Genomic DNA, 25,179 nt, shown 5'->3' on the forward strand with positions numbered 1-25,179 from the left:
GATTGGCTGGAAGGAACGCGCTGCACGGCCGACACACTAATTAATATACATCGGGCCGCTGCTGCTTTAATGCGTTGCCGACGTTTGAAGGTTGTTGACATTTGTGCCCGCGCCACTTTGTGCAATAATCACTTGAGCACGGCATGTTTCATTAGCATCGGACCTCTCCATTTGGGGCGGCGCGTGTGACCTTGATGTATCACAGTGGGGGGGAAATGGCATCTTATTGATTGCAGCCTTTGAATTCACCCCCACCAGGGACTTATTGTTTTTACCACATGTGAGGGTTGCGATCGTTCGTACATTTGATATCATAATGCATTTTCATGAAGCAATCAACACTTTTCTGGGTTTATTTTTTTCGTAAATCGAAAGTCTTTGGGTTGATGTTTTGACAAAACAATTAATTATAAGATGTCACTTTCGGCTCGAGATTGGTGTATTTAAAATATAACTAAATGTGTTAATTGCAGCAACGCTAGCGGTCTGACAACGACGGAGCTTCTGGGGACGATCGCGAGGTCTTTCTCGATTTACAGCCAACAGGGTGAGTTTAATACACTTTGAGTCCACGGATGGAGGACTATTAAACACGCACCTATCTGGAAACCCTGACAGCCACATTTCAGAAAGAGCAGTTGACTCGATAACTCACCCACGCCAAAGGTTACGCAATCATATCCCCCCCCCTGCTCGCACGCAACCTTTTAGCAGGCGATGACATCGTCACCTTTGCCGAGGCACAATTACCGCACCTCCTTTAAAATACGGGCCAGACAAGAAGGTTAACCAACTTCCCTGTGACATGGAAGCTTTGGGCAGGACCGGCGTCGATGACAGCCAACGCCCTTGGGGATAATAGGTGAGGCTGCCCGGTGTCACAGGCTAACAAGTACAGCCTTATTCCCGCGGTGTCGGGGTTGGGGTCCAGGGGGGGAGGGGGAGACGCCCTTGGGAAGCAGACAAGGCCGCCTCCTGTCGCAACAGCGGACGCGGAGGCCTTACCATGCCCGGGTTGGTGACGATCATGCCCTTGCACTCCTCGGCATATTTCTGCCACTCAAGCTCCTCCCACTGCAGCATGTCTGCGATCTCCTCCTCGGGGACCAGCGGCTTGCTGCTGCGCAGCAGGTAGAGCAGCACCTGGTGCATGGACAGCACCTCCTTCCCACCGTCTGGGACAGATTAGAAACAAAGACGCACCAGGCGTAAGTGCACGTGTGGAATATATACAAAGACTGGTCGGCAACTCTCCGGTGGGTTCACAGTTCGATGCAAGTGATGGTCGCTCCACGGTTTGTGTAATTAAACAACAAAATCAATAGAAAAGAATTAAGGAGATCCAGGGCAGCCGTTAAGAGGATATTTGCTTTCACACAATGAACTCCGCCCGCTCTGATCTGGTGTTTCCCACCGTGGGAAAAGTCCCATTGTACGCACAGGTAAAGAGGCGCGGGGTCGCATACCAGATGCGATATGAAACACAGCGCCGCGTACAGAAGCAACATCTGAGAAGTGTGGCATGTGCAGGGAAACGCAACTTCAACCACGCGGTCAAAGAGACTCGTTTAATAGACACTCGTGCAAAATTGATCGGCCTCCACCTCCACCGACCTCTTCCCGTGCACACGTCACGCACACAACAAGCCTCAGTGCTGCAGACACACACACGCAGGATCATTCAAAACGGACCACTCTCTCACTGCAGCCCCCCGACGTCCTCTCACACGGCTCAGAAACACAACGCTATCATTTTATTTCTCCTGTGCTTTCCATAGAAGCAGGAGACGTGTTTGCGGCGGAGTCTGTTTCCTGACGGAGAGAAGGTCGCTGGCTACGGCGGTGCACCAGCGCCATCACGTGTAGCGGAGAGGAACGTCACGCAGCGGCTCAGTCGCTGCAGCAGAACACAGCGTGCACGCACACACACACACACACACACACACACACACACACACACACACACAAACGTGCACAGGCAGCTCGCCGTGGGAGCCAGAGGGCGCAGCGAGAGCAGGACGGGTCTCACCGGGTAAGAACCGGACGAAGCGAGGCATGAAATGGAACCGCTGGCACCCGGAGGGCTCGAACTCCGGACCTGCAGGAAAGAGAAGAGGGTCGTTTGAGAAGGAGGAATACCAACTTGAATGTGCCGGTATAATCTCTAAACCAACATGAGACATGAGATGCTTGCACACGTTAGTGTTTTATAGTGACGCCAGTAGACTACATTTAAAACGTTTTATGGAAAGGATGTAACTAAATATTAGTTAACAATACAGGTAAGTAATAGGATGGAGGAATTGCCGGATATCATGACTTGAATTTTTAATTTTTATCAGTTACAAATATATTTAGGTAAACCAGACAAATGGCGGCATGGCGCCTCAACTTCCCATAAAAACACGATGTGCATCAGGGGTCACCGCTAAACCCCTGCCGTGAGTGGCGCCGCCGTACCTGTCAGGTTCCAGTCATACAGCTCAAGCACGTCCTGGAACAAGTAGGAGGCAAACAGCTCCAGGCCTCGGACGCAGTAGTTCTGGACACGGGGGAGGGAGCGTCGAACAGAAAGACCGGATTAACGTATAGACATATAAATCCACTTCTTTAACTTTATCGCGTAAGCCACTTTATCGCCGTCATCGACCCCCCCCCCTGCAGGTTCAGAAAGACTCTTCTCCCTCTTCTAAGGGGATTAGAGGTGTGAGGGTGGCGTGCGGCTCAAGACGCCGTCGTTTTCAGATAAAAACAAAAGGGTGAGCGGGAGCCGCGAGATAAAGCCGGTTTTACTGACCTCCGGTGTCATCTCCTCTATGAAGTGGATGGTGTAATCTATGTTGAAGCGGATCACACGGCACAATGGGATCTGTGATGATGAAAGGGAGCAGAGGACGACTCATTACCACGGCGTTAGGCAGAGGTTACGGCTTTTCAGAGGGAACTCGTTGACAGGGAGAAAGAAGCTCACCCCAAAAACTGTATTGACGGTCATCACAGAAACTGCTGTTTGAACAATTTGAAAGAAAGCCGGATGTATGCAAACACTCACTCACACACACACACACGGTAACTTAAAATCCCACTAAATAGATAAGCCCTCTCCTCCGTGTTTAATCTCCCTGGTTACACGCTCTTTGTTGTTATAGCGCAGGGGGGTCCGTTTGAAGAGATTACCTGAGGGGGGGGGGAGGATAACTAGCAGGCCACGCTCCGAGGTTCTACATCCCTGCACTGCCGCACAGCGTTCAGCGTGGCGCCTAACAAGGGCTGCTTAAATGATCCAGTTGGAATCAGGCCTAATCCTCCGGGCTCGCTTTTCCCGCTCTACGGATATTGACCGAGTAGTTCATTATTCTCAACTGGCAGGAATAAAACACACACACACACACACACACACTAAAGACAAGTGACAACGGACTGATTTCGGAAATATTCCACAGAGGCTCAGGTCTCTGCAGGATGAGAGCCTCCCCTGAGGCTGACTGGGCTAATCAAACCTTGCAGGACGGTGCTGCTTCACTGCAGAGAGAAACAAACACACACACACACACACACACACACAGAGAGACGAGGCGACGGGACGCACAACGGACATGGGATGGGGGGCTAAATTAAGGGGTGGGCTCCAGGCTCCTGAAGCTGAGAACACATTCAAGAACACCCAATATGAAAGTAGCTTACGTTGGTGAGGGGTTTGTGGGAGAAGAGGGAGAAGCCCTCGAACAAGTACTCGTGGTCGTCGTACTCGATCACCGTGGGCCTGTCGGTCTGAAACATACGCACGGAAATTACTCCCACTATACGCAGCGACTGCTCCCATAAAACTAAAAAAAGGGGCGTACCAGGAAGTTGGTGGGCGGAGACACGGTGATCCGGTAGTGGAACAGCTTCCCCGCGTTGTTGTTCATTGGACGGCACGGCTTCACCGGCTGAGAGGAGCATTAGAACAACAAACCATAAGAAAACACACTGTGAAAAAAAGCACGTGAGAGATCACACAGGGCCGACGTTATAATTGACATCCTCTTAATCAATGCGGTCACATGTCCTATATACTGTATGAACCCACGTAAAGCAGTTAATTGACTAAGCATTTCCTGGTCAGCCACGGCGTAACAACCCATTAGATGACTAATCAACACCCAGGGGACTGTTCATTCAGAGAGGAGAAACCTGCTGAGTGCAACGCAGCAGCACAGCCTCCCTCCCTTTATAGGAACCACGAGATAAAGTGAAGGTAATGTGACATCATCATTTCATCCTTCTTGTCCTCTTTGATGCAATGCAGAGAATGCATTTTTTTAAGAGCTTGTCTAGAATAATACCCCCCCCCCCCCTCGGTGGCCCAACTTCAAGGTTAGGAAAGGGTGATTTATTCAGGGCGCGTCCTACCTCCTCCCCCGGGTAGATGCTGTGGCGGATCCCCGTCCGTCTGGCCTTGGCGCTGCACTTACACAAGGGGCCGTCGTTCATCTGGATGGACGGGAAGTACGTAAATCAGAACACCGCCGCTGCGACAAACACTCTGCTGACCTTTACTTTCTACATTGGCCGGATTGCGATATGCTGCCTTCTCGCTTCATAGTGGAGGGGAACTCACAGCACAACAGGAAGAAACTGGCGACGGTTTGTTCATTCGTAAAGAAGGTAAACAAACTCTCGGATAATCCTCAGAGAAAAAAATACTTTTTCAAATTGCGTGCCGTCAGATAACAGAGTTATTCCAAAAGGGCTCGAGCAGCAGGACCTGAACTTGACGCCCTCAATCAAGTGTTGCTGCAAAATGCGATAAGAGCGGCAAAAAGGAAACCGTGGACATCACGAGGGTGATTAGGGACGCGCGATAGAAATGACCCGCTGTGACCTCTCGGGTTATCGGGCCCTGGTGAAAGGTTACCGCGTACACCGGAGGCCGAGGACATCGAATTCTTACAACCTCACTGCATGAATATTCCCTGTGGCGTTCGTCATCATCGTGTTCATTTGTGGGATAAAGAAACCGCCACCGACCTGCCCCGGGTCGTTGTACCACAGCTCCTCGTGCAGGCGGTCGGGGTGAGCCTTCTTCCTCTTGATCTCGGCGATGACGTCGAAGACGTCGGAGTCGGAGCTGCTGGAGCAGGAGCTCCCCTCGCCGTCCGACTCGCAGTCCGACTCGCTGCTGCTGTCGCCTGAGAGTGCAAAAAAAAAAAAAGAAAAAAGAAAGAGCCTTGAATCACGGCCGGGCGTGTGGGGGGTCGGAGGGGGAGACAACTGGATCATGATGCGTCTGAGCCGTGGAGGGTTCAGCGCTTAAGCTCTCCGGCTCAGCTGTGCCCTCAATAAGTATTATTCAACATTAAGTCTCAGCGAGAAATGATTTTAAATCATCCGCGCGATGTTGGTGACACAGCAAAAAGTTCCACATCGGTTGCCTTGAAGGAATTTTCTCTGTGTTATAAAGCAGAGTGTGACATACTAATTCAGCGTAGAAATATTCTTCTTCAGTACGACTTCTGGCCAAACGAGATTAGCACCACGGTTTGCCAGTGTTGACATCTGGCCCTCCGGTTTTCTCTCACGTTTTCCTCAGCGAGCACCACAATGAGGATTATAACTACCAGCTCAGCTGTGCAGTTTGTGCAAAGTCTTCAACTCTTATCGGAGGCTGTGTTTTTTTTTTGTTTTTTTTTAGGTCAAGCGCTCGTTTGTGACCCGGAGCAACGTGTTTGGCAAATGAGAGATCTCCGAGAGCACCCTTCGTATTGTGGAAGGAGACATTCGGGCAGATAGCATCGTGAAACCGGAGCCCCGCTGAGGAGACAGAGACTTCTCATGCGCGTCAATCACGACAGACGTGTCAGCTGTTTGCACTTGAACAGAACAAGGAGCTTACGAAGGCAGAGCACCGGGTCGGCCTTAGAGGGCGCAGAAAACCACTCAGAGCAGAAACAACACTCATTATTCTACTTTGTACCCAACTAGTTTTGCAGGTCTGCACACCTGGATCCTCATCCAGTTTGGTCTTGGGCGGGTCCCACATGGGACGGATGGACTTGGCTCTCTCTTGTCTCCTCCCCAGCTCCTGCTCAAAGCGCTCGTACAGCTCCCGCAGTTTACTGGTCCCCACCACAGTGGAGTCTCCCTGAACACAACACGGGCAGGACAGGTGAAAGACGCACGTAAGACATCTATTCTCACGCCCATGTTGCAATATTTCTGCATTCTTGATTGATGAACGAGAGAGAACAAATGTAGTAAAATGGGAATGTGTGTGTATTTACTCAAGGTTGTGTTTACTATGTAACAAAGCTTTACACAAATTTTAGCAATTCAGTTGAACTTAATCATTGCGTAGCTTACAGGTGTTCGGGCAGGTTGCATTCAGGGACACCCCCCTGCTGCGAGCTGCCACAAAGCACCAGTGGGATGCAACGCTCTTTTGGGAAGGTGATAGTGACTCCAAAAGGTGGATATTTGCCTTCACTTTCACCGTCTTCGGCAGAATATGTAATTTGTGGATAAATGAAAGTTTGCTGACAGCGTGAAGCAAACAACGGTGAGAGCTTCAGAGAAGAAACGCATGTGAAAGGACAGATGGGGACAAATGGGAGACATCTTAATGGCTGTGGTCAGAGTCTGAAACGCTCACTAAGGGTTCCATTACAACAAGCGATTAATAGGACAGATTCATCAGGTCAGACGTGAGCGTACCACTTGGTCCATGGGGTCATTGGAGTAGTTGTTCTCAGCATGAGTGCAGCGGATCCAGGCAGGCTTCAGCAGCTGTTGTTCATCCTTCTCGTCCTCCCCCCTCTCCCTCTCCCGGTCTCTGTCGGAGGGGGGGGCCTCCTCGGAGTCTCTGCTCCTGGCAGAGGAGTAGCCGCGCTCTCTGCTGCTCAGGCCCGAGGAGCTCTCAGACCTCCGTTCCCTCTCCTCCTCCCAGCGGCCACGTTTCCTGTCTCGGCTCGAGGACCGACTGCCGAGCACAGACACGTTTAAACAGGAGGTGGTCATGTGACCAAAAGCACCAAGCAGAGGTGATGTTAAACACAGGGAGGGCCTCTGCATGAGCTTTGCACAGCCTGGACTGTTGTTATTAACAAAACAATTGAACTTAATCCTAACGTGAACCGGAGCCAAATAGTGTGGAAAATAATCAGAACTCCATTTATTGCTTTACACAAGTTTGTGTGAGACAAATAATCTTTATTATTGTTTACCTGCGAGGCCTCTTTCGGTGCCGGTCGGGGGACTGGGACCTCTGGGTCTCTCTGTGCCGATACCTCTCCCTGCGAACCAACACGCATGGCAGTCAGAAAAAAACAGATTTCACAGCCGGGTCGCATGTCGGGAGAGCGGCTGCCGTTACCTGCTCCGATCCCGGCTCCGGTGTCTGGGGGACGCCCGGCCTCTGTCGTACTCAGACCTGTACCGCCCCCCCTCCGGCCTGCCGCGCTTGTCAGGACTCCGCCCGCGGTCCTTCCTCTCTCCGGGGAATTCCATTTTGTGGCGCTCACCGGAGCCCCCGTAGCCGTAGCCCTTCTGCCTGTGGTCCTCGTGGCGGTACCCTCTCTCCGGCGACCTCCTGTTGTCCATGGGCTTCTCGTACTTGTATGGCCCCCCGTGCCTAAAGCTGTTGACCGGTTTGAATGAGGTGGCGCTCTGATTGTAGCCAGGGCTGAAGGGGGGCGGAGGGAAGGGAGGGTGAGGAGGATGGGGGTAGTTCATGGAGTACGGAGAGTGGTAGCTCATAGACTGTGAAGTCATGGGGGGTGGCATGGATGGGTGTGGCATCGGCGGCGGCGGCACAGGCGGCATCATGTACGGGTGGTAGGCGTTCTGAGCAGACACCTGGGACCCTGGCGTGGGACCCCCCGCGGAGCTGGGGATGGGGGGAGGAGGGAAGTTAGGCGGGGGTTCCAGGAAGCCCTGCCTGAGGGGGGGCTTGGGGAAAGGCGGGCGCACCGGGCACTGGTTGAGGGAGCTGGGAGTCGGGGACGGCGCCGGTGGAGGGTAGTGCATGAAGTCGGTGTGCGGAGGCATGTAGCCGCTGTTTCCATGGTAACTGGAACTGGGAGGAGCCTGAGGGTCGTAGTGGTACTGGGCGACAGGAGGCTGGGGCGGCAGCGGCCTCAGGTTGGTGGGTCGGTAGTTCTGAGGGGAGCCGTGCTGGCCTGGAGGCGCTCCCCCCCTGGGGCTCCCGCGGTCCTGATGGAAAGACATGACTGTGGACAGAAACGTTCAATGAACCCGGAAGTAGAGGAACGGAAGTTAGAGGAAGGTTTTACTCTCTTTTACTATTGGTGCCTGCAGCGACCTATAAGTATGAACCCGGGGGTTGGAAACAGGAAACATGCAAATCTCTGAGCGAATTTAAAGCTTGTCTTGCTGCTAGTTTCTCAGATAATACCTGTTATTATTAGCGTTTCTGCTGCTTTGCCAGTAACTCGTCTAGCTGCGTTTTTATTCTACTATAACGTTGTAATGTTATCGTTTTTCTTGTTGAAGAGATCTCAATTAAACATGAAACGAAGCTTAGTAACTACTTTATTATTAATTTAGTCTGTATTACTCGTGCAACGTTAACTCGTTATTTGGTTAGCAGTATAATAAGCGAGCAGAATACCGTTAAACGTCTCGCTCCCGGTAATGTAACGTTAGCTGATTAGCATCACCAGCTAGCTACTGTTAGCCACAGCATATGTCATTTTTCCATTGCATGCATAGAGTCGCTCACTTAATGTAAGTTTTAGAGGAGTCCCCCTCTAGGAATGTGACCCTTTAATACTACCTTTGAGCTAAGAGCAGCGGGAATGTTAAAGCGGCGACCCGGTGACAACACGCTAGCAAACCTGCTAGCACATCATGACAGCGTAAGTTAAAGAAATTACCTTTAAAAAAATGGTAGCTCTAAAAACTGAAGCGTGTCATCCCGTCTTCACTACTAGTTCAATAGTCTAAAATTAACGCCACGTAAATTGTAAACAGAGTAAGGTAAATTGAGCTTTAGCAATGCGACGCCGTATCTATTAGGGTACCACGTTTGCTGTGCAACCATGTTTCCGGTCGGACAGGTTAGCGAGAGTACCAAGGATTGACCAATCAAATTTCGCCATTCGGTCGTTGGCCAATGAAATACAGGCGGGCTTTAACAACGGTTCCCTCCCGGGCCGCAGCAGCAGGAGCACCGCCGGAGCGCTCAAACAACCCGCGGAATGTAATATTATATTACTGAAATCTGTATGATTATTATGTTTTACACGTACTAATGTTTAAGTGAAATATCACCGCGTGACATGTATTTGATTTTCTTTCTTTAAATATTACGTCTAAAATGAATCCACAATTAAGCACATTGTATTTACTAACTGTTAACCGAGGAATAAATGCAAAGAGGTCAATAAAACCAAAGATTAAGGTTTTTATCTCATAACCAAATAATTGTTTGATATCTTAATTTGTTTCTGACAATTGTGTTTCTCTATTTTCTTAGCAAAATAAAACATTTGAAAAGTGAAATATACCATTTTCACTTGGTTGTATCTCATTTAAAAGTGTACTTAAACATCTTATTTTAGATTTGACTGTGTGCTCGGTTACGGTAACACAGTTTGGCGTTTTTATTGGCGAAATAAAACATTTTAAAACCTTGTTACCGTGCAGCTTTGCCATGCGTCCACCAGAGAGCAGCAGAAGATTGATTGAGGATCTCAGTGAATTACTCACCATCACCATGGAAACATGGAGGCAATAACATATCATTCATGTCTTAAGCAAGGTCAGAGTGCAGAAGCCCACACAGTTCCCACCACCCTGGAGAACAAGTATGTGGGCACAATTGGTGGCAAAAAGGTCGGTTCTTCAACTTCTGCTCTGAGGTTGTTTTACAGAAACATTGTGGCGACTATTTGAGGAAAAAACATTTACTGTTTCTTCATGACAAAGTTCCCGTATACAAATCCAGGAACACAGACAGCACTGACATCATCCAGCACTCGAGCAATCAGATCACATCCCAAAGAGAAGCACTACAACACAACCAGAATTGTCGAGAACCACAAGTACAAATATTATTCCACATATTTAGGTTGAGGGCAGTTTGTGCCTAAGTTTTTCTGCTAATTGCCGGTCTTTTAATTAACCGCTGTGCCTATTGAAGGAACACAATGAATGTTTATTTTACGGTGGATTCTCCTTTTCAACCGCCTGCCGGTTCCTTCTGAATCGAGCTATCCAAGCCAATAAGCAATGAACACCTGCCGCAGGTGATTTACTTTTTCTATGGCTCACATTTCTTCTCCTCTGAGATGCCTGATGGTCAGCACCACCACATTGTGATTCCCTTCAGGTCGAGCAGCATCAATATTCTCTGGCTTTTCGAGGGTCGCGCCCTCTCTTCCTCCGAAGGAAAGATGAAGGAGAATGAGAAAGAAGCGATATGTCACACCTGGCACCACCTTACATGTCATTTTAAATATTAATAGAGACATAACGGGCAGGGGCGGGGTCACTGGGTGTCACTTCTGAGCCGGGATGTGAGCAGCAGAAATCACAGCACAGCTGAGCTCACCTGGACACCACACGGCTATGCAGATATAAAAAGAGAACCCACATATAATCTATCTACGACTCAGCGGTTCGTAATAAAAGTGTGGTTTCAGCTCGGCGAGGAAGCGGCCTCTGAGAGGTCCGAGGGAATGACACGTCCTCTTCTCCATCCAGCTTGAGCCCGACAATACAAGATGAACGGGTATAAAAAGGAGCTGAAGAGCCTCGACTACACGGAAGCTCTAAGACGGGTTCCTCGATAAAATGATGGAAGGGTTTTCTATTAGCTTTGGTTTCTCTGCTGCATCTTTTTTTCCAAAACTGTTATCGCAGATCTCATAGACGCACATCTCAGTCAGACGCACATCTCAGGCAGACGCACATCTCAGGCAGACGCACATCTCAGGCAGACAAGAAAAGAAAGAGAGACAACCGTTTTCTGCAACTTGCACAACGACCACTTGCAATCTGAGCTTTATTCTGAGCTTCCAAACTTCCTTTCAAGGATGCAGTGTCGGTTTTCTGTGATATCTTTTTCAGATGGTTGTGTTTGACTGTGTGTGGACGCCCAAAGGTGACGGTAGCTGTTACACATGGCTGGTGTGTTGTTCTGAGTTTGTCAGACATTCCGTCATTGTGTCACTTAAAGTCTCTTTCACACGTAACGTCTCTTCATCATGTTTCTTTGCAGCTGCATCTCTTTGTTTTGGTCTCTTTGGAGTTGTCTAATGATTCTTTGGAGTCATTTTGAGTCTCTTCCGCGTCTCTTTGACTGATAATAATTCAATCATTTGTGAATTAGACGACATGCTGTGATGTTTTATGCTTGTGGGAGTGTCTCATTTTGTTCAGTTTAGGCCTGTTTTGTAACTTGGAACTCCTCAATGGACAAATGTATCTAAGAGAGCAAAGAAAAGAATAATACTGTGAGCGTGATTCATTATACAACGTTATAAAATGAAGGGCCGTTGAGTCGCTGGCTCCCATGTTCCTCTCATCATGTAGAACATGAACGTGTTCTGCTCCTGCCGCCCTCGTGTCCTTCTAATGAAGGTTTTCAGCCTCCTCGTAACTTGAGGTAATTTGTCTGAGTTCGGAAACAACGTATTTGCGTTACGTGAACAAACCAAAGAGGCGTAATGTGTTTGCATAATATTCTCAGTATTGATCCATTTGGAATTAGATTCGTTTCTCAGATTTGGCAAATAAGCTTCATCACTTTCTTAATGAGACTTCAAGAAGAGCAAAAGATCTTCATGAATCCTGCATTAGTTTGAAGGGTCATGTACTCTGTACCTGATGAAAAATGCAAAACAAAGTTATTTTAGCCTGAGGATTCTATTAGATAAACAGTTCAAATTACCATTAGAAGATATTCAAACTCTCTCGCCTGCTTATATAATTCTTAATGATTTAAGTATCTCAGCGAGTTTTAGAAAATATGTTGAACTTGGCAAATATAAGATTAGACTCTCTTTCCCTGAACAGCGCCGGGATATTTGTGAAGGTGGTGACCTCTGACCTCATAAATTCTAACATTGTTGCTGCTGCTGGAGGGAACCGATGTAACACAAAGTACACGCTGAGATCTGGTACGGACACATACACATGTTTGAATGCTGCTTTATCCTAATTACAGTAACTGAATTCATGGTGTTTAAACAACAAGTTTACATTTAGATATATGAGGACAGCACTGGGAAGATGTGACAGGAGCTAGACTCTGAAAGCTGGTAATATTATTCATACGTTCTGTAGATTACAGACTTCATCACCACCCAAAAACAAGTGCTTTGTTTTTCAGCATAACGGAAACATCTGTTTGTATTTAACTTTCAATAACTCTGATATCCAGTTTCACTTAAAAACAACACCATAATAACCTGAAAAGTGGCTGATGTCCATATATTTGTGGAGCAGACGTTGACGTGTCAGTAATAGAGTCTGCAGACAGTGTTGCATTATGGGTTGTTTGCAGTCATAACAAACAACTTCCAGGTTAATGGCGTATTTGAAGTCCGTTGACTGTGTCTATAAAGTGAGTTAGCTGTAAAAGTGCTCCGACGGCTCGGCCCATTTGCCTTAAATGCAGGGCTGCTTGCAGAGCATCACGACACCATTTCACGCTAAATGTGACAACGATGGCGACTAAAACCACAGGACTTGAAGAACAACTGGCGCGTTTGAGTCTTCAGCGACCGATGTCGACCGGGTGTGGATGATGATGTCGTCTCGTAGAGCAGCGTGCGCTCACATCAGTCGGCATCCGTCCTCTCGCTCGGTGTGCGCACACATCGAAACCCGTCATTACCAGAGCTAACATGCAGAGAAAAGGCATGTTCTTCCCCTGCAAAAAAAAAGATGATGAATTTCAGTGGAGTGCTGGGAAGAGGAAATGATTTCAGCAGAAAAGAGGGGTGAGGAGGTGCACTTTGATGTTCCCTGGTTAAGTGCCGAGGCGGACATTGTTGCCGTGAGCATGTTGCCATTACCTCAGTGTCCAAAAAGCATCTGCTTAACCAGCAGCCCAGAAAACAGTGGTTCCATTGAAGGGTTTGCATGCTGGAGTATGACTGTCGAGAGCTGCAAAGGCCACTGCAACCACGTCCCCCTTCCTCCCTTTACTCCCCGTGTTAAAGCAGAAGGTCTGGTTTCTTCTCCTGGTGACCACTTCATGCATCGTAATACTAAACGCATGCTTCGTGGGCCTGCATGCTGCACCCCGATTAGTGATTCCTAATCAAACGTCACCATTATGCATTTCTGCAAGTCTCCCCCCACATTAGAAGTGAATTAGATTAGATGATTTTTTTCATTAGGTCCGATTAGGTGATGCAGGACATTTATGTAAAGTTGGTGCTTCCAGGGCTCCAGAGACTAAACGTGTGGTTCCGCAGCGCGGTGTTTACCGCCTGTGGGCCGGTGCGTGCCGCCTCCTCGCCGCCGTCCGTTAGCTCCAAAGTGCAGGTCAGAGCCTCGGTGAGTCAGCTCGTCTGCGGCTCCGAGAGGCGGTGGGAGGGCGCGCATCTCTACAAGGAAACTCAAAAGTAACGATTCAGCCAAACCTCTCAACAAGAATGCTGTTGACAGAAATGTGACTTTATTTATTGGATTTAAGCAGTAATCTGTTGTTGTGTGTTTTTACTTTATTAATCTGTTTTTTATATCCATTATTTATATTGTTGGTAATGGCCTGGTCATTACTGTTTATTAGTTAAACAGCTTCTCTGTGAATACAAGGGACACGACGCAGTTTCAATGCCACCTTATCTTTGGAACCAAGGATACTAATCTAGGCACATTCCATCCGTATATCTTGTCTCCTTGGTTACGACGTGCGATTCGCCTACTGAGAGAGGTCCCAAAGTCCTTTTACAGGTTCTAACCAGAGTCGTAATCGTTTTCTAAACATAACTAAGATGGTTCCTTTAGAAAAGGTCGTGTTCTGGTTTGTGGGGAATCCAACTCTAAGTTCAGAAGTGTGTTGCAGGTGCTGAAGCTGTTTGAAGCGAAGCGTTAAAGGGGAACAAAGTCACTGCGTCACGACTCGCACACGATGACACAACTGTTAATATGCATCATGGAGCATTGTGCTGCTGCTCTGCACATGCGCATCTTTTTCACTTATTAACCAGTGACAATTTGTTTAGTTTAACAGTGGACAGATTCCACGTCTCGTGCGTTTCACCCCCTCGGTCTGAAGGCTGGAAATAAAAGAAAAGCCCCACGTCCTGAAGTCTGCACCTCCTGCACGTTTTTCAATGAGATTTTAAAAAATCTGAACAGAAGCCTTTCACCCACAATCTAAAAGTGATCTACACATGAATGATCACCTGCTGGTGCCTCCGACTGACCCACAAACATGTCACACATCCACATCCACGTGGGACACGTTTCCTCCCACCGCCACTTGTGTTTTTCTCACAATGATTGCTTTCCTTCACCATTTTACTCAGAGAGACCCTTCGGCTTAATGGAATGGTTTCAAGAGGGGGGGGTGCTGGATCCGGGAGGTTCGTCTTTCCGGTTTAGTGACTGGCTGCATGAGCAGACATGAACTGTAAAGATTTATTTAAAATGTCTCAATTAATCTGTCCCTGCTCTCTCTACAATTTGAAAAAGTCCATGATGTGAAGCTGATTTCAATCTGTTGTTCATGCAGCGCCTCTCTTCCATCCAGGTCACCTGCAGGTGGATCACATGTCGAGAACCAGCTACAACTCTCACTGTCGACAACAAGCTAAAGTGACATTTCAACCTGGCTCTTCGTTAACCGGGGAGAACGTTTGAGTGTCACTCCGACACGGCGGAGTGCTGTGAAAAGCTCTTTCCGTTCCACAGGGCGCGGGTTGCAACTTAACGGCGATCGCCCACGCGACCACAGCGCTGCACGTGGTGTGACACCAGCGAGCGGCGCCTCAACGTGTCACTCGCACAACATTTTTTATAATGAGCACAAAGATCCCGATAATGGATCAGAAAGGCCCTGAAAAGCACCACACGACACACAAAACTCCCTGTAAAAAGCACACATGAAGCAACGCGTCACAAAGGTGGATGATTCAAACCGGATGAGAGCATGTGGCTCATTAGAGGATTAGAATGCAACTCAAACAAAAGCTAATCCTCAGCCTTCTGCTCAGGTATGTTTTAAAGCTAAAATCCCTCCTTCAGAAGATGCGGAGGCGGACCGGGGCGTTGTTACCAAACATCTGTTACAAGGAGCTCTTGAAATCTAAATATGAAGTTTAAAATCAGAGCGTCACAGGCGACAGAACACGTCGGCGCTCATCATCATCTGCAGCGTTCCTCTGTCGACCGGGAGGTCAACATCAGGCCGCCATGCGTCTGCTCTGAGCGTCCCAGTAGAAGTGTGTCTGAACATTAACGCAGAGGATAACGTTCACTGAGCCGTACGTCCGCATTGTTCGCGTACCGGCAGTGAAACGATGGGGTCACAAGGTCCTGATTCTAAAACAAGCTCTTTCTTAGTCATGTTTGGGGCAATAATGGATACTGTCAATGATTTTACTTATAAAAGAAAACACAACTTGCTCTCGAGCGCTGAATCGCTTTCAAACATTTATCCTCACGTGGGACAACTTTTCTTCAGCACACTTTTGAGTCGTTGTTTCTCTGCCTGGCAAGTCAGACCTTTAAACGAGGCAAATTCATCCCAGGGTGATAATATATTTACCACCGTCTCCATGAACCCCTGCAGCTTACAAATAGCTCATGTGGGTTGCGGCTGTGTTTATTTCGCTCTTCGTTCTTTCTGCTAATTCAAAACATTTTCCTCACGTCACTGCTCTCTGAGAACAAACTCCAGAGGAGGAAAACAGATTCAAAAAAAAGTTTGTCTTCCACCAGGAAACTTGGATCTGAGCCTCAGCATCGAGCTGCGTTGCCTCGCAGTCAGAGGACACGGTGGGTTCTGCAGAGAAGGAAGGAGGCGCCGTGCCGTCCCGGCTGCATCGGCCACTTGACACGTTTTTTTTTTTAATGTGGGCTGTTGTAGAAGGTCTTTGAATAATTGCCTCGGCGGTTAACACAAATTAACACGGGGCCACTCGACACGATGAGACGGAGGCCCAGCGCACATGGCGCTGAAGGTCAAGCACTTCTTAAGCACTCACGCGGAGCACCGGGCTGCGTGATGGATTTGGGAAGCTTATGCTGGTGGTATTATTACTGTTAGCGCCTCGGAGCACCAGGGTCCCTTCAGAAAACCTCTCATTTCACAGCCGCGGGGTCTGACAGTCCCCCCCCCCCGTCCTGGTTCTGGTTCCTCTTTCTGGTTCAACACCAGGAAGCAGTTTGAGTGCTTCCTCTGAGGGATTACCGCCCAACGACGTCTCCAAACGTGTCACAAACTCACGACCGAATGCTGTTGATTCTGTGGTGAGTTTGTTTCATTGGTTTTTCAACGCGCTGCCGTTTGCCTCCCTCACTGACTCCCGGGTTGTTGTCACGGAAACCTTCGTTTAGGAGACGCAATGACTGGATACCCTACCGAGGACAGCTCTCAGGCATCACATATCTGTTATCGTAAGTTCTCTCTCTCAGAATCAATCAATCAGCAGATGTGATGCGTTCCAGATGTTTGAAGAAGCGAGTGGCGAAGCACAGAATAAGCAGCAGTAGAAGCTGCTGGGGGTCGGTACGCCGACGGCCGGCTCGGGGGCAGCGGGAGACGACGACGCCGGCCGCTGGCAAGGCGAAGAGAGACATTCATGACCTCCGGCCTCCCTCCCCTGGATGTTGTGCATGTGAGCAGGAGGAGGCTCACAGGACCGGAACCACCTAATCATCACGTGAGCCAGCCGCCCCGCAGCGCCGCGTGTTGACTACATGGAAAAAGCTGTTGAAGGAGGGAACCGTGCTTCAACGAAATGAGTAGTGAGAGGATCCAAAAGGGACTTTAAAGAGACACGAAAAGACAACACGGACAGTTGGGAGGACAGTCCGTCTCAGCGATGTCGCTGGAGGAGGGAAGAGCTTCACGGAACAAATCATCTCCGGCTAATCACCGGACATCAATCCGCTGCTGTAACGAGATCTCTCCAACGTTAACGTGAAAGATGAGGAAGTCTAATTGAGCTGAAACAGAGGCTGAGTAATGCAGAAGGCTTTAAACGGCCACGAGCGAGAACAGCTTGGTGTGAGCGATAAAATAGATCATCCAACAGGGAAGAGATGCGCGTCTAACGATGTGCCTGATGTCTTATCTTTCACTTGACTTTTCAAACCCGGAAAACTTTTATTCCGTACAAACGTTCCACACGAGCTGCAGTCAGATGTTTATGTTGCCATTAAGTTCCGGAATCCATTAGAGTCATTTTTGATGGGCACGCATTTCGTGGAAATGCATCTTGCCGTGATTGACAGCTCAAAGGGGTCCTCCCCTAAAAGCAGATGACACATAACATGTCAGTTCGGACGAATAGGAAAAATACGCAATAAATGTCACGACCACACTTCTCAAAGGGATCAATGATCCGCTCAACCTCAATAAAGGAGTTACGAATAATGCACACAATACAGTGCAAGGATGAATAATCTGCCAGTTCAACATCTATATTCTATATGTAATAATGGATGACGCTGTGTGTTCAGGTTCATGTGCGTTTCACTAAAATCAATAGCTTGCTTCTTGTTGGTAAAGTAATTGTGCTGACTTGTAGATACACTGACTTCGTGGAAGAGGTCAAAGGTCTCGATCAATACGCGCTGCGTTCTTCATTCTGTGGGAAGGTGTGCAGAGATGGAATCTGGTAATCACATTTCTGGAGGTCAACAAATCAACAGGTGTTTGAACATGTATGCCAATCCAGCTGTTCGTATCGGAAAAAAGTCAATTCTATTTCTAAGTCCATTTCATTGGTGAAAGTCTCTCACTGTATCCGGGGTTTTCTCACCTGCTGCAGACAAAAATCTGCTTCCATACAAAGAAAATGCAATCTAGAATGTGCAGCTGAGGGAAAGGATTTTCCTTCCGGACCACAAGGTTGAAGCTTGAAACCGTTTGGCATAAAATGACAAATATGCTACAAAACTACCTGGTTACGTATTGTTATTAAATCGTATTAATTCACAAAAGAAAAACCCATCTCCCAGATGAGAGTTATGTGTTTTGTAAATAAACCTGAGAACATCTGGATCTTAAATTCACACATCTCTAAGGAGCCGATTGCTTCAGGTCGGCTCAAATCCAGATGTTTTCCTCCACTCACACACACACACACACACACACACAAACAGCTGTGTGCGTGTTACTCGGATTATTGACTGTTGTCCCTTTTTTCTCATGCAAATGTCAAAGAACTTGATTTCTATCAGAAGAAAGGATTTAACGCTCTTGAGGGCGATGGCAGGTTCTGCATAGACACACGTTGTCATGACAACCATGACGACCGTTTGCCTCTTTAGATGCACAAACGGGCAGAAACGCACCGGGGGACAAACAAATGCAACTACGCAATAAGCATGAAAAAAAAAGAACTGCAACAAATATTAGTATAGTGGTCATTTTAGTCGGGTTTGGTGCTGGATAGAAAAAGAGCGGAATTCAAATGATTGAGCGGCATTATTAAGCAGAATTAAAAGAGAACGGTGAATGTGAACGGTGAACGGTGAACACAATTAAGCTTCACACTGTACGTACAAAAATATTAACATTTTTGAGTTAATCGGTTGCCTCAAACAGTTTGCAAAGGGCTCTGATGAGTAATAAAACACAAGTCTTGCCTGCAACGTGAGCCACATGTGAGGAGAAACCTTTCAGTAAGTAAAGTGCAAAGGATGATTCTGCACTAACACGAGGAATGACTTGCAGGAGTCTCTGCTGATTAGCGTGTAGCGTTGGAGGCACTCGGGCAGCAGTCGGGAATCCTAATATGCTGCCGGCTTCCCGCAGCTCGATTCAGGGGCTTCAGGATGAGGGCAGAGAAGCAGAGCGTCATGTGGGACACGAGGACAGATTCCACGTCCGTCCCTTCAGCTGCTTCCTCTTTGTCCACGGGGCGGATTATTTCAGACGTGCATCATGAATGAGTCATTGACATTGATCATAATAGCAAATAGATTCTTTTCTAGTATCACGTTCATCAACTTTCACTCGCTGAACTTCACCTCTGACAAAGGGTCGAGTTCTCTGTGTTCCTTTGGCTTCAATGACTCAACTCCGCGTTCATTCTCTCGGGTTCTCTGGAACACTTGTGATTCTTTAAGAGGAAGCAAAGAAGAAGGATTTTGGCTGAAAAGTCGTGGTTTCACTGACGTCATTCTTTCATTTGGACAGAATAACAGAAGAATGCATTTTGGGAGCGTAAACAATCTTTCTCTTGTTAGTAAAGGAAACACAGCCTGGAAGTATGTTACTAAGCAACAGTGTAACAAGTTTCCATCCGTCATCCGGTTTCTTCGCTGTTTACCTCTTTATGTCTGTTATGAAATAATGTGCGTATGATGTTAGAATTAGTCCCTTTATTTGCTCGTTTCATATTGCTTTATTAGAAAAGGATATCGGGACAAACAGAAGCTGTTTATCTGAGACAAACAGAAACTTTAATATTAAATGGTGCTTGGTGCAACATTTACCTCAAATCCTTTTTCAGCGTGAAAGAAAAGATGAAAAGACAACAACATGTTTGTTGTCTCGAATCGTAAAATTCTTTCATCTGCCTTCCACTTTCTTAACGTCACCACGTTGGATCATCAGAAAACAGCTGGATGACTGAACCCATTAGAACCCAAACGCCCACTATGAGTTATTAAGTTATTAAAAAATGAATGTCTATTCGACACACAAATGCTTCAGGTGTATTATTGAATGCACGCGGCGAACGTCTATTTGCTGATGGAAACGTTTAGTTTTCTTCAGTATAAATTATTCACATATAATTACACTCAGCTGCATCTCCGTGTAGCTGCAGTCGTTTTCCGAGTCCCCGTCAGAGCGGGATGCTTAGCGGAGCATCGTCGTGTAAACGTCAAAGCGTGCACATGAGAGGGAAGCCGACCAACAGAGCTGTAGCTGACACGCAGCGTGGTTTATTCACAGAAACAAACGGCTGCACACATTGAACACATTCCACACAAAGCTTTTAACAGGAAAAGGGTCACCCATTTACTTCTGTTTTCTAAGCGCTTTGAAACGCTCTTTTGGGTTTGATAGACAGAAATAAATAAGTTGCTCTCTCTACATATTTAAGGCAAGAATTAAAGCAACACGCTACACAACACGTACATAAAAATACAGTTGGGAAAATCTGTGCAGAAACATGATTCAAGATAGATCGAATAGATCTATAGAAAAATAGAGAGATGTGATGTCATACGTACATCTCGAGGGCGAGCGCACAACCCACATGTGCAAATATATACACACAAACCACAAGTTCACAGGCGCTTTGATGGAGATCAACGGGTGTGATGAGTCAGGGTGACGTCATCGGAACTTTAAAGGGGGGTTTTAGCTGAATTTGCAGGAAAGTCGTAGTTTGAAAACACTGAAGCGGCTTTCCGGTCCTGCAAAAACTGCAAATACAAACTTTTAAATAAATAAAACATCTAAACACAGAAATGCTAAACCCGAGCCTGAGAAATATCCACTTTTTCTGTTATAGAAAAGTTAGTGTATTAAGTATTTATCCTCATCGCTGTAAATGCTCCACTGACGAGCATCACGCAGCCGCCTGCTGCTGCTGGACAAACATATTCTCTTCTTCATGTTTTCACAAGCATCATGTTTGTTCTCAGAGCGTAAAAAAACAATCACAATTCAACGCCTCTTTTCTGCGAAGTAGAAACCTCGCGACCACCTCCGTAGATGAAAATGCAACCCTGCTGTGGTCGAGCAGGATGGTCCCTCTGATTGGCTCCGTGTGATTCCGCCAACGTTCTCGAGGAAAGTTCATGTCAGTGGTTTCTCTTTGCGGTCATTGCGACGCGTCACACATGCCAGCGACGGACTCTCGCGGCTTCTGTCTCCTCGCTGGACGCACAGTGGCATTTAGGCTCCACACTCAACTGCTGTGACATTTCAGATCTTTACGATCGATGGCCGCGCTCATCTTGAGTTTCTTCGACAATGAACAGAAGGGAAAGTTGTGTGTGCGGACGGAACGATTTTGAAGCGAATCACGGTTAAATATTAAGCCTGAAGATCTTAGCTTCAAATTGCACTTGAGAGCCACGTTCACTAGCAAACAAAATAGCATTTTTCCACTGAGCAGCTGAGCAGCAGTGTATATTTCTTCTGCACACCAAAGGCAAGAGCCCCACCCATGAATCGTTACAGCCGACATCCCAAAGTCCCCGTTGGAATTCACACGAAGAGCAGCGCGTGCGAGCAGCAGAAGATTTCTCTGAAGGTCTTCCTCATTTCCTGGCTGCGGAAGGCGTAGATGATGGGGTCGATGACGGAGTTGCACATGATGAGGATGAGGTACATGTTGAAGTGGGACATGAAGCAGGTGCAGTAGGGGTTCCTGGGGCAGGTGATCATGAGGATGAGGTGGAGGAAGAAAGGCGCCCAGCACACCACAAACACCCCGAGGAGGATGGTGAGGGTGATGGCGCCCTTCATGTTGGCGCGCTGGTGGATGGGCGCGTGGCCCGGCAGCGCCGCGATCCGCTTGATGTGCAGACGGGCCAGCAGGAACATGTGGACGTACAGCGACGCCATGAGCACCAGCATGGTGAAGAACATGGTGATGAGGCAGATGAGCACCGTGGTGCTCTCCGAGTAGATGATGAAGAGGATGCCGGACACCGTGCAGCACGTCCAGATGCTGCCGATGACCAGCGTGGCGCGCCGCAGGGTGACGATGTTGTGGTAGCGCAGCGCGTAGAAGATGGTGATGTAGCGGTCCACGGCGATGGCCAGCAGGCTGCAGATGGAGGCCAGCAGAGAGCTGCAGATCATCGAGTCAAACACGTTGTCCATGTTCCGGATCAGAGCCACCGGGATGGTCAGGGTGCCGCCGGCGATGAGCGCGATGACGATGGTCTCGGAGGCGTTGGAGACGCTGACGAGCATGTCGGCGACGGCCAGGCTGCAGATGAAGAAGTACATGGGCGAGTGGAGGTTCTTGTTTTTGACGATGGCGGCGACGACCAGGATGTTCTCCAGCAGGCTGATGATGCCCAGAGTGAGAAAGACCTCCGTGGAAATGAGCAGCTGCTCGTAGCATCCCGCCGACGCGTCTTTCCCCTCGGCCGCTAGATCGTTGTCGGGTGGCGAGACGCCTGAGGCGCTCCTGTTGTGGTAGCCTTGGATCAACCCACCGCTCTGCGTGCTGTTCATGGTGAAAGTCTCCTCCTTGTTGTTGTTATTCCATAGTGCGCGTTTAAATGTCCACAGTCGTCCTCGTCACCCGGAGGAGCCACAAGAGGAGGAAACGTACACAATCTTCGGGTTTACCCCAAAAAACAGCCAATTATCTTCAAACATCTGCCGCTGCTGTTATCCGCAGCCCAAAACCCACCCGGCGGGACCCCCCACCGCTCCCCAAGGAGAAGGAGTGAAGCAGAAAAGGTGCGTCAGACGGAGGCGGTGAGTCCACAGTGACGAGATGAGCTCTCTGTTTGAGTGCAGGCAGATCATCACTTGGTGAGCTGCTGTGGTCCTTCCTTCTCCGCCCGTCTAGCTGCTCTTATACACTCACACACACTCACACACACACACACACACACACACACTCCCTCCTGTGTTTGCGTCCTATCCGCTGGCTGGTGAGGTAGGAGGAGGAGCAAAGCCCGGCCTGACGTCTGAGTGAGCAAATGTGGATGGGAATTCAGAATGAGAGGTTTTAATCAATATCAAATCTTCGGGCTGAACTGAAAACACAACATGAAGGTGTAAACTTTCAGACAGAAAGACAGAAAAAGACAGAAAGGAAGGAGGATTGAGTAGAGGGCGATAGAATTTTTAAGCCTCGACTTCGGCCGCCGTCTTGGATTGCGGCCATCGCCGTGTTGTTTTTTAACACTCATTTTGGCTCTGATCTCAATCATAGTCGGCCCCGCCCTAAAACATCCCCTGCTTCACGGTCTGTTTCACTCCAGATGGACCATGATTGTCTAAATGAACATATTGTATTGAAGAAGGCTTTAAACTACAAATTGAGACCATAAAACTGTAAAAATGTACAATGTTTACTGAGGGAATAAATGAAGAGAGAAGTGGTGTAATTTTCTCATAGACTTCTATGGGACGAGAGAAGCCGCCCCCTTGTGGTCAGGAGAGAGAATGCAGCTTTAACGCATAAAGCTTTGGCTGGTGGACACAAGTCACCGTCTATATTTAAACTGGCTTAACCTCCCCTTTAGCCCCTCCCCCTTCAGGTGTTATTATGGTTACGTCTGCTAGCTGCTAAACCAAAAGTTGCGTGTTTCAAAATGGAAACAAAGCGTGTGGAAAACTTAAAGATGCAATTCAGTTGCTTTCGTGAGTCAGAACTTCTCCAATGTGAAAGGCTTGGTTTATGAGTGTATTTTCTTTGCAAGGTCCACTCTCCCACAAACCATCTCACCATGTATATCTCAGCAAGACACTGACAATAGTTGTTGTGTTAAAGTTTCATCAAACCAGACGTCAGAGAAGCCGCAGCTCAACAGACAATGTGAAAAGAGTTTGTGTGTAACGAGCGGATGGAGAAAGCCTCAAGGGAAAGAACTTTGATACAGTAATCTATTTTAACCTGACTTTAATTAATTTTTGGTAGGCACTCGCAGAGTGGTGATCGTCTTTTTGCATATTGTTTCATTCTGAATAAGAAGCCAATTATCTTTATCAGCATCACTCACATAATAATACAGCAATTACTCCCAGTGTATTCGTCTGTCTGCTCTCTAAGCTCTAAACACACCCAAATACAGCCTCATGATTTACCCCAATATTTATTCATTGAGAAAAGTAATGAAAAAAAGGGTTAGTGCTTTTCATGACTGAGACCGTGAGCGAATATAACGGTTAGAGAATCAGAGAAAAGGTGAAGTGAAAACGATGGATCTTTGATACAAGGACAGGAAATCCACCGAAGGTAAAATGACTCATTTTATTCCACAGCTCGACGGAATATTACACAGTGGCTACGGACGCATTTCTAAACAACAACACTCCAATTCTTGCCTTATTGCGTCAACGCGTCTACATCTAGGGAGTGAAGGGCGCTCTTCCTCCTGATCCGACAGAAAAAAAACACTAACCTTTCACGCCATCTAACACCTCAGAAAACATATTTACTGTGAAAGCACAAGCCGGAGGTGTTAGAGCTTGTTTACAAAGGATCATAATCAGAACGGTCATCAGTGCTGGAGGTGCCAATCATTCATCCAAGACGTAATGTTCCCATTAGCAGAGACACTGTGGGACAAAGAAAAGCTCCTTCTAATCACCACCACATGAGCTATAGATCAACACTAAGGCGGAGGCCGCTTGTCCTCCGATGAAATGCCCGTTGAAGGCTGTTACCATGGTGAGTATGAGGCGAGTGTGCACGGAAACCTTATCCTCAAACTCGCAAATGTCCCTTGAAAGAAAAGTAAGAAAGCTTTTCCCTTTTTGCACGGCAAGACGACACAGACACGCGGCGGATTTATGTTCGACGTGAGGCTCCTCCTTCAGCCCGTGCAGAGCGTTGCTGCTCAGCGCCGGTCGCATCCCCTGAAGTTCACCGTCTTTGAGGGAACTGATCGGGAATGAAGTAAACCTAGAAAATAAAAGAGAAAAGAAAGGATGCGAACTGTTGGAAATGATTTCCTTTTATGGCCAAAAAAATCCATCTTGTGTGACTTTTGATGCAGCATTAACGCACTAATGTCCGGCCGCTGGGCTCCACAGAGCGCACAAAGGAGCGGAGAAACAACCGGAATCAAAGTGACCAAATTGTGGCATTTTACTTTGTTGAATTTGTTGATGGAATGATGGGGAAAAAAATCCCTTTTCATTTACTCTGTACGTTACACTGAAATGTACCATTGTGCATTTAAAAAGTCTGTGTGGGACTTAAAGTGGCTTAAAATGTGCCCTCGCTCTGCAAATACGTTAAAGAAAGATGCCCAGTGCTTTAAATTCAGTGGACAATTTGAGGAGATTCACACAACAACAATGTACGCATATTATATTAAATCTCTGCGTCG

General features: G+C 47.6%; 2 protein-coding genes across 2 annotated transcripts in view; both read right to left on the reverse strand.

The window, feature by feature from the left end:
• drosha (drosha ribonuclease III) overlaps positions 1 to 9,062 on the reverse strand; it is a 41,929-nt gene extending 32,867 nt beyond the window's left edge. Inside the window, exons 1-13 of the mRNA XM_078096966.1 lie at positions 8,877 to 9,062; positions 7,355 to 8,210; positions 7,206 to 7,274; positions 6,697 to 6,961; positions 5,986 to 6,127; positions 5,014 to 5,174; positions 4,396 to 4,476; positions 3,846 to 3,932; positions 3,685 to 3,771; positions 2,798 to 2,869; positions 2,461 to 2,542; positions 2,030 to 2,098; positions 904 to 1,175 (exon numbers count right to left, since the gene is read on the reverse strand). Of these exons, the coding sequence (XP_077953092.1) occupies positions 904 to 1,175; positions 2,030 to 2,098; positions 2,461 to 2,542; positions 2,798 to 2,869; positions 3,685 to 3,771; positions 3,846 to 3,932; positions 4,396 to 4,476; positions 5,014 to 5,174; positions 5,986 to 6,127; positions 6,697 to 6,961; positions 7,206 to 7,274; positions 7,355 to 8,208 (2,241 nt within the window). The 5' untranslated portion in view covers positions 8,209 to 8,210; positions 8,877 to 9,062. The remainder of the gene's footprint in view (positions 1 to 903; positions 1,176 to 2,029; positions 2,099 to 2,460; positions 2,543 to 2,797; positions 2,870 to 3,684; positions 3,772 to 3,845; positions 3,933 to 4,395; positions 4,477 to 5,013; positions 5,175 to 5,985; positions 6,128 to 6,696; positions 6,962 to 7,205; positions 7,275 to 7,354; positions 8,211 to 8,876) is intronic.
• Positions 9,063 to 20,065: 11,003 nt separating this feature from the next.
• On the reverse strand, positions 20,066 to 23,240 carry mc4r (melanocortin 4 receptor). The gene has a single exon (XM_040167829.2). It carries the CDS (start codon positions 22,340 to 22,342, stop codon positions 21,362 to 21,364), a length of 981 nt encoding a protein of 326 aa, XP_040023763.2. The 5' UTR covers positions 22,343 to 23,240; the 3' UTR covers positions 20,066 to 21,361.
• Positions 23,241 to 25,179: the final 1,939 nt, after the last annotated feature.

Source organism: Gasterosteus aculeatus, chromosome 21, assembly GCF_964276395.1.
Source record: "Gasterosteus aculeatus chromosome 21, fGasAcu3.hap1.1, whole genome shotgun sequence".
In the NCBI taxonomy this organism is placed as follows: Eukaryota; Metazoa; Chordata; class Actinopteri; order Perciformes; family Gasterosteidae; genus Gasterosteus; species Gasterosteus aculeatus.

What these genes read in the sequence shown, in the direction of transcription:
- mc4r (XM_040167829.2), bottom strand. Translation starts at nt 22,342, where the DNA reads ATGAACAGCACGCAGAGCGGTGGGTTGATCCAAGGCTACCACAACAGG.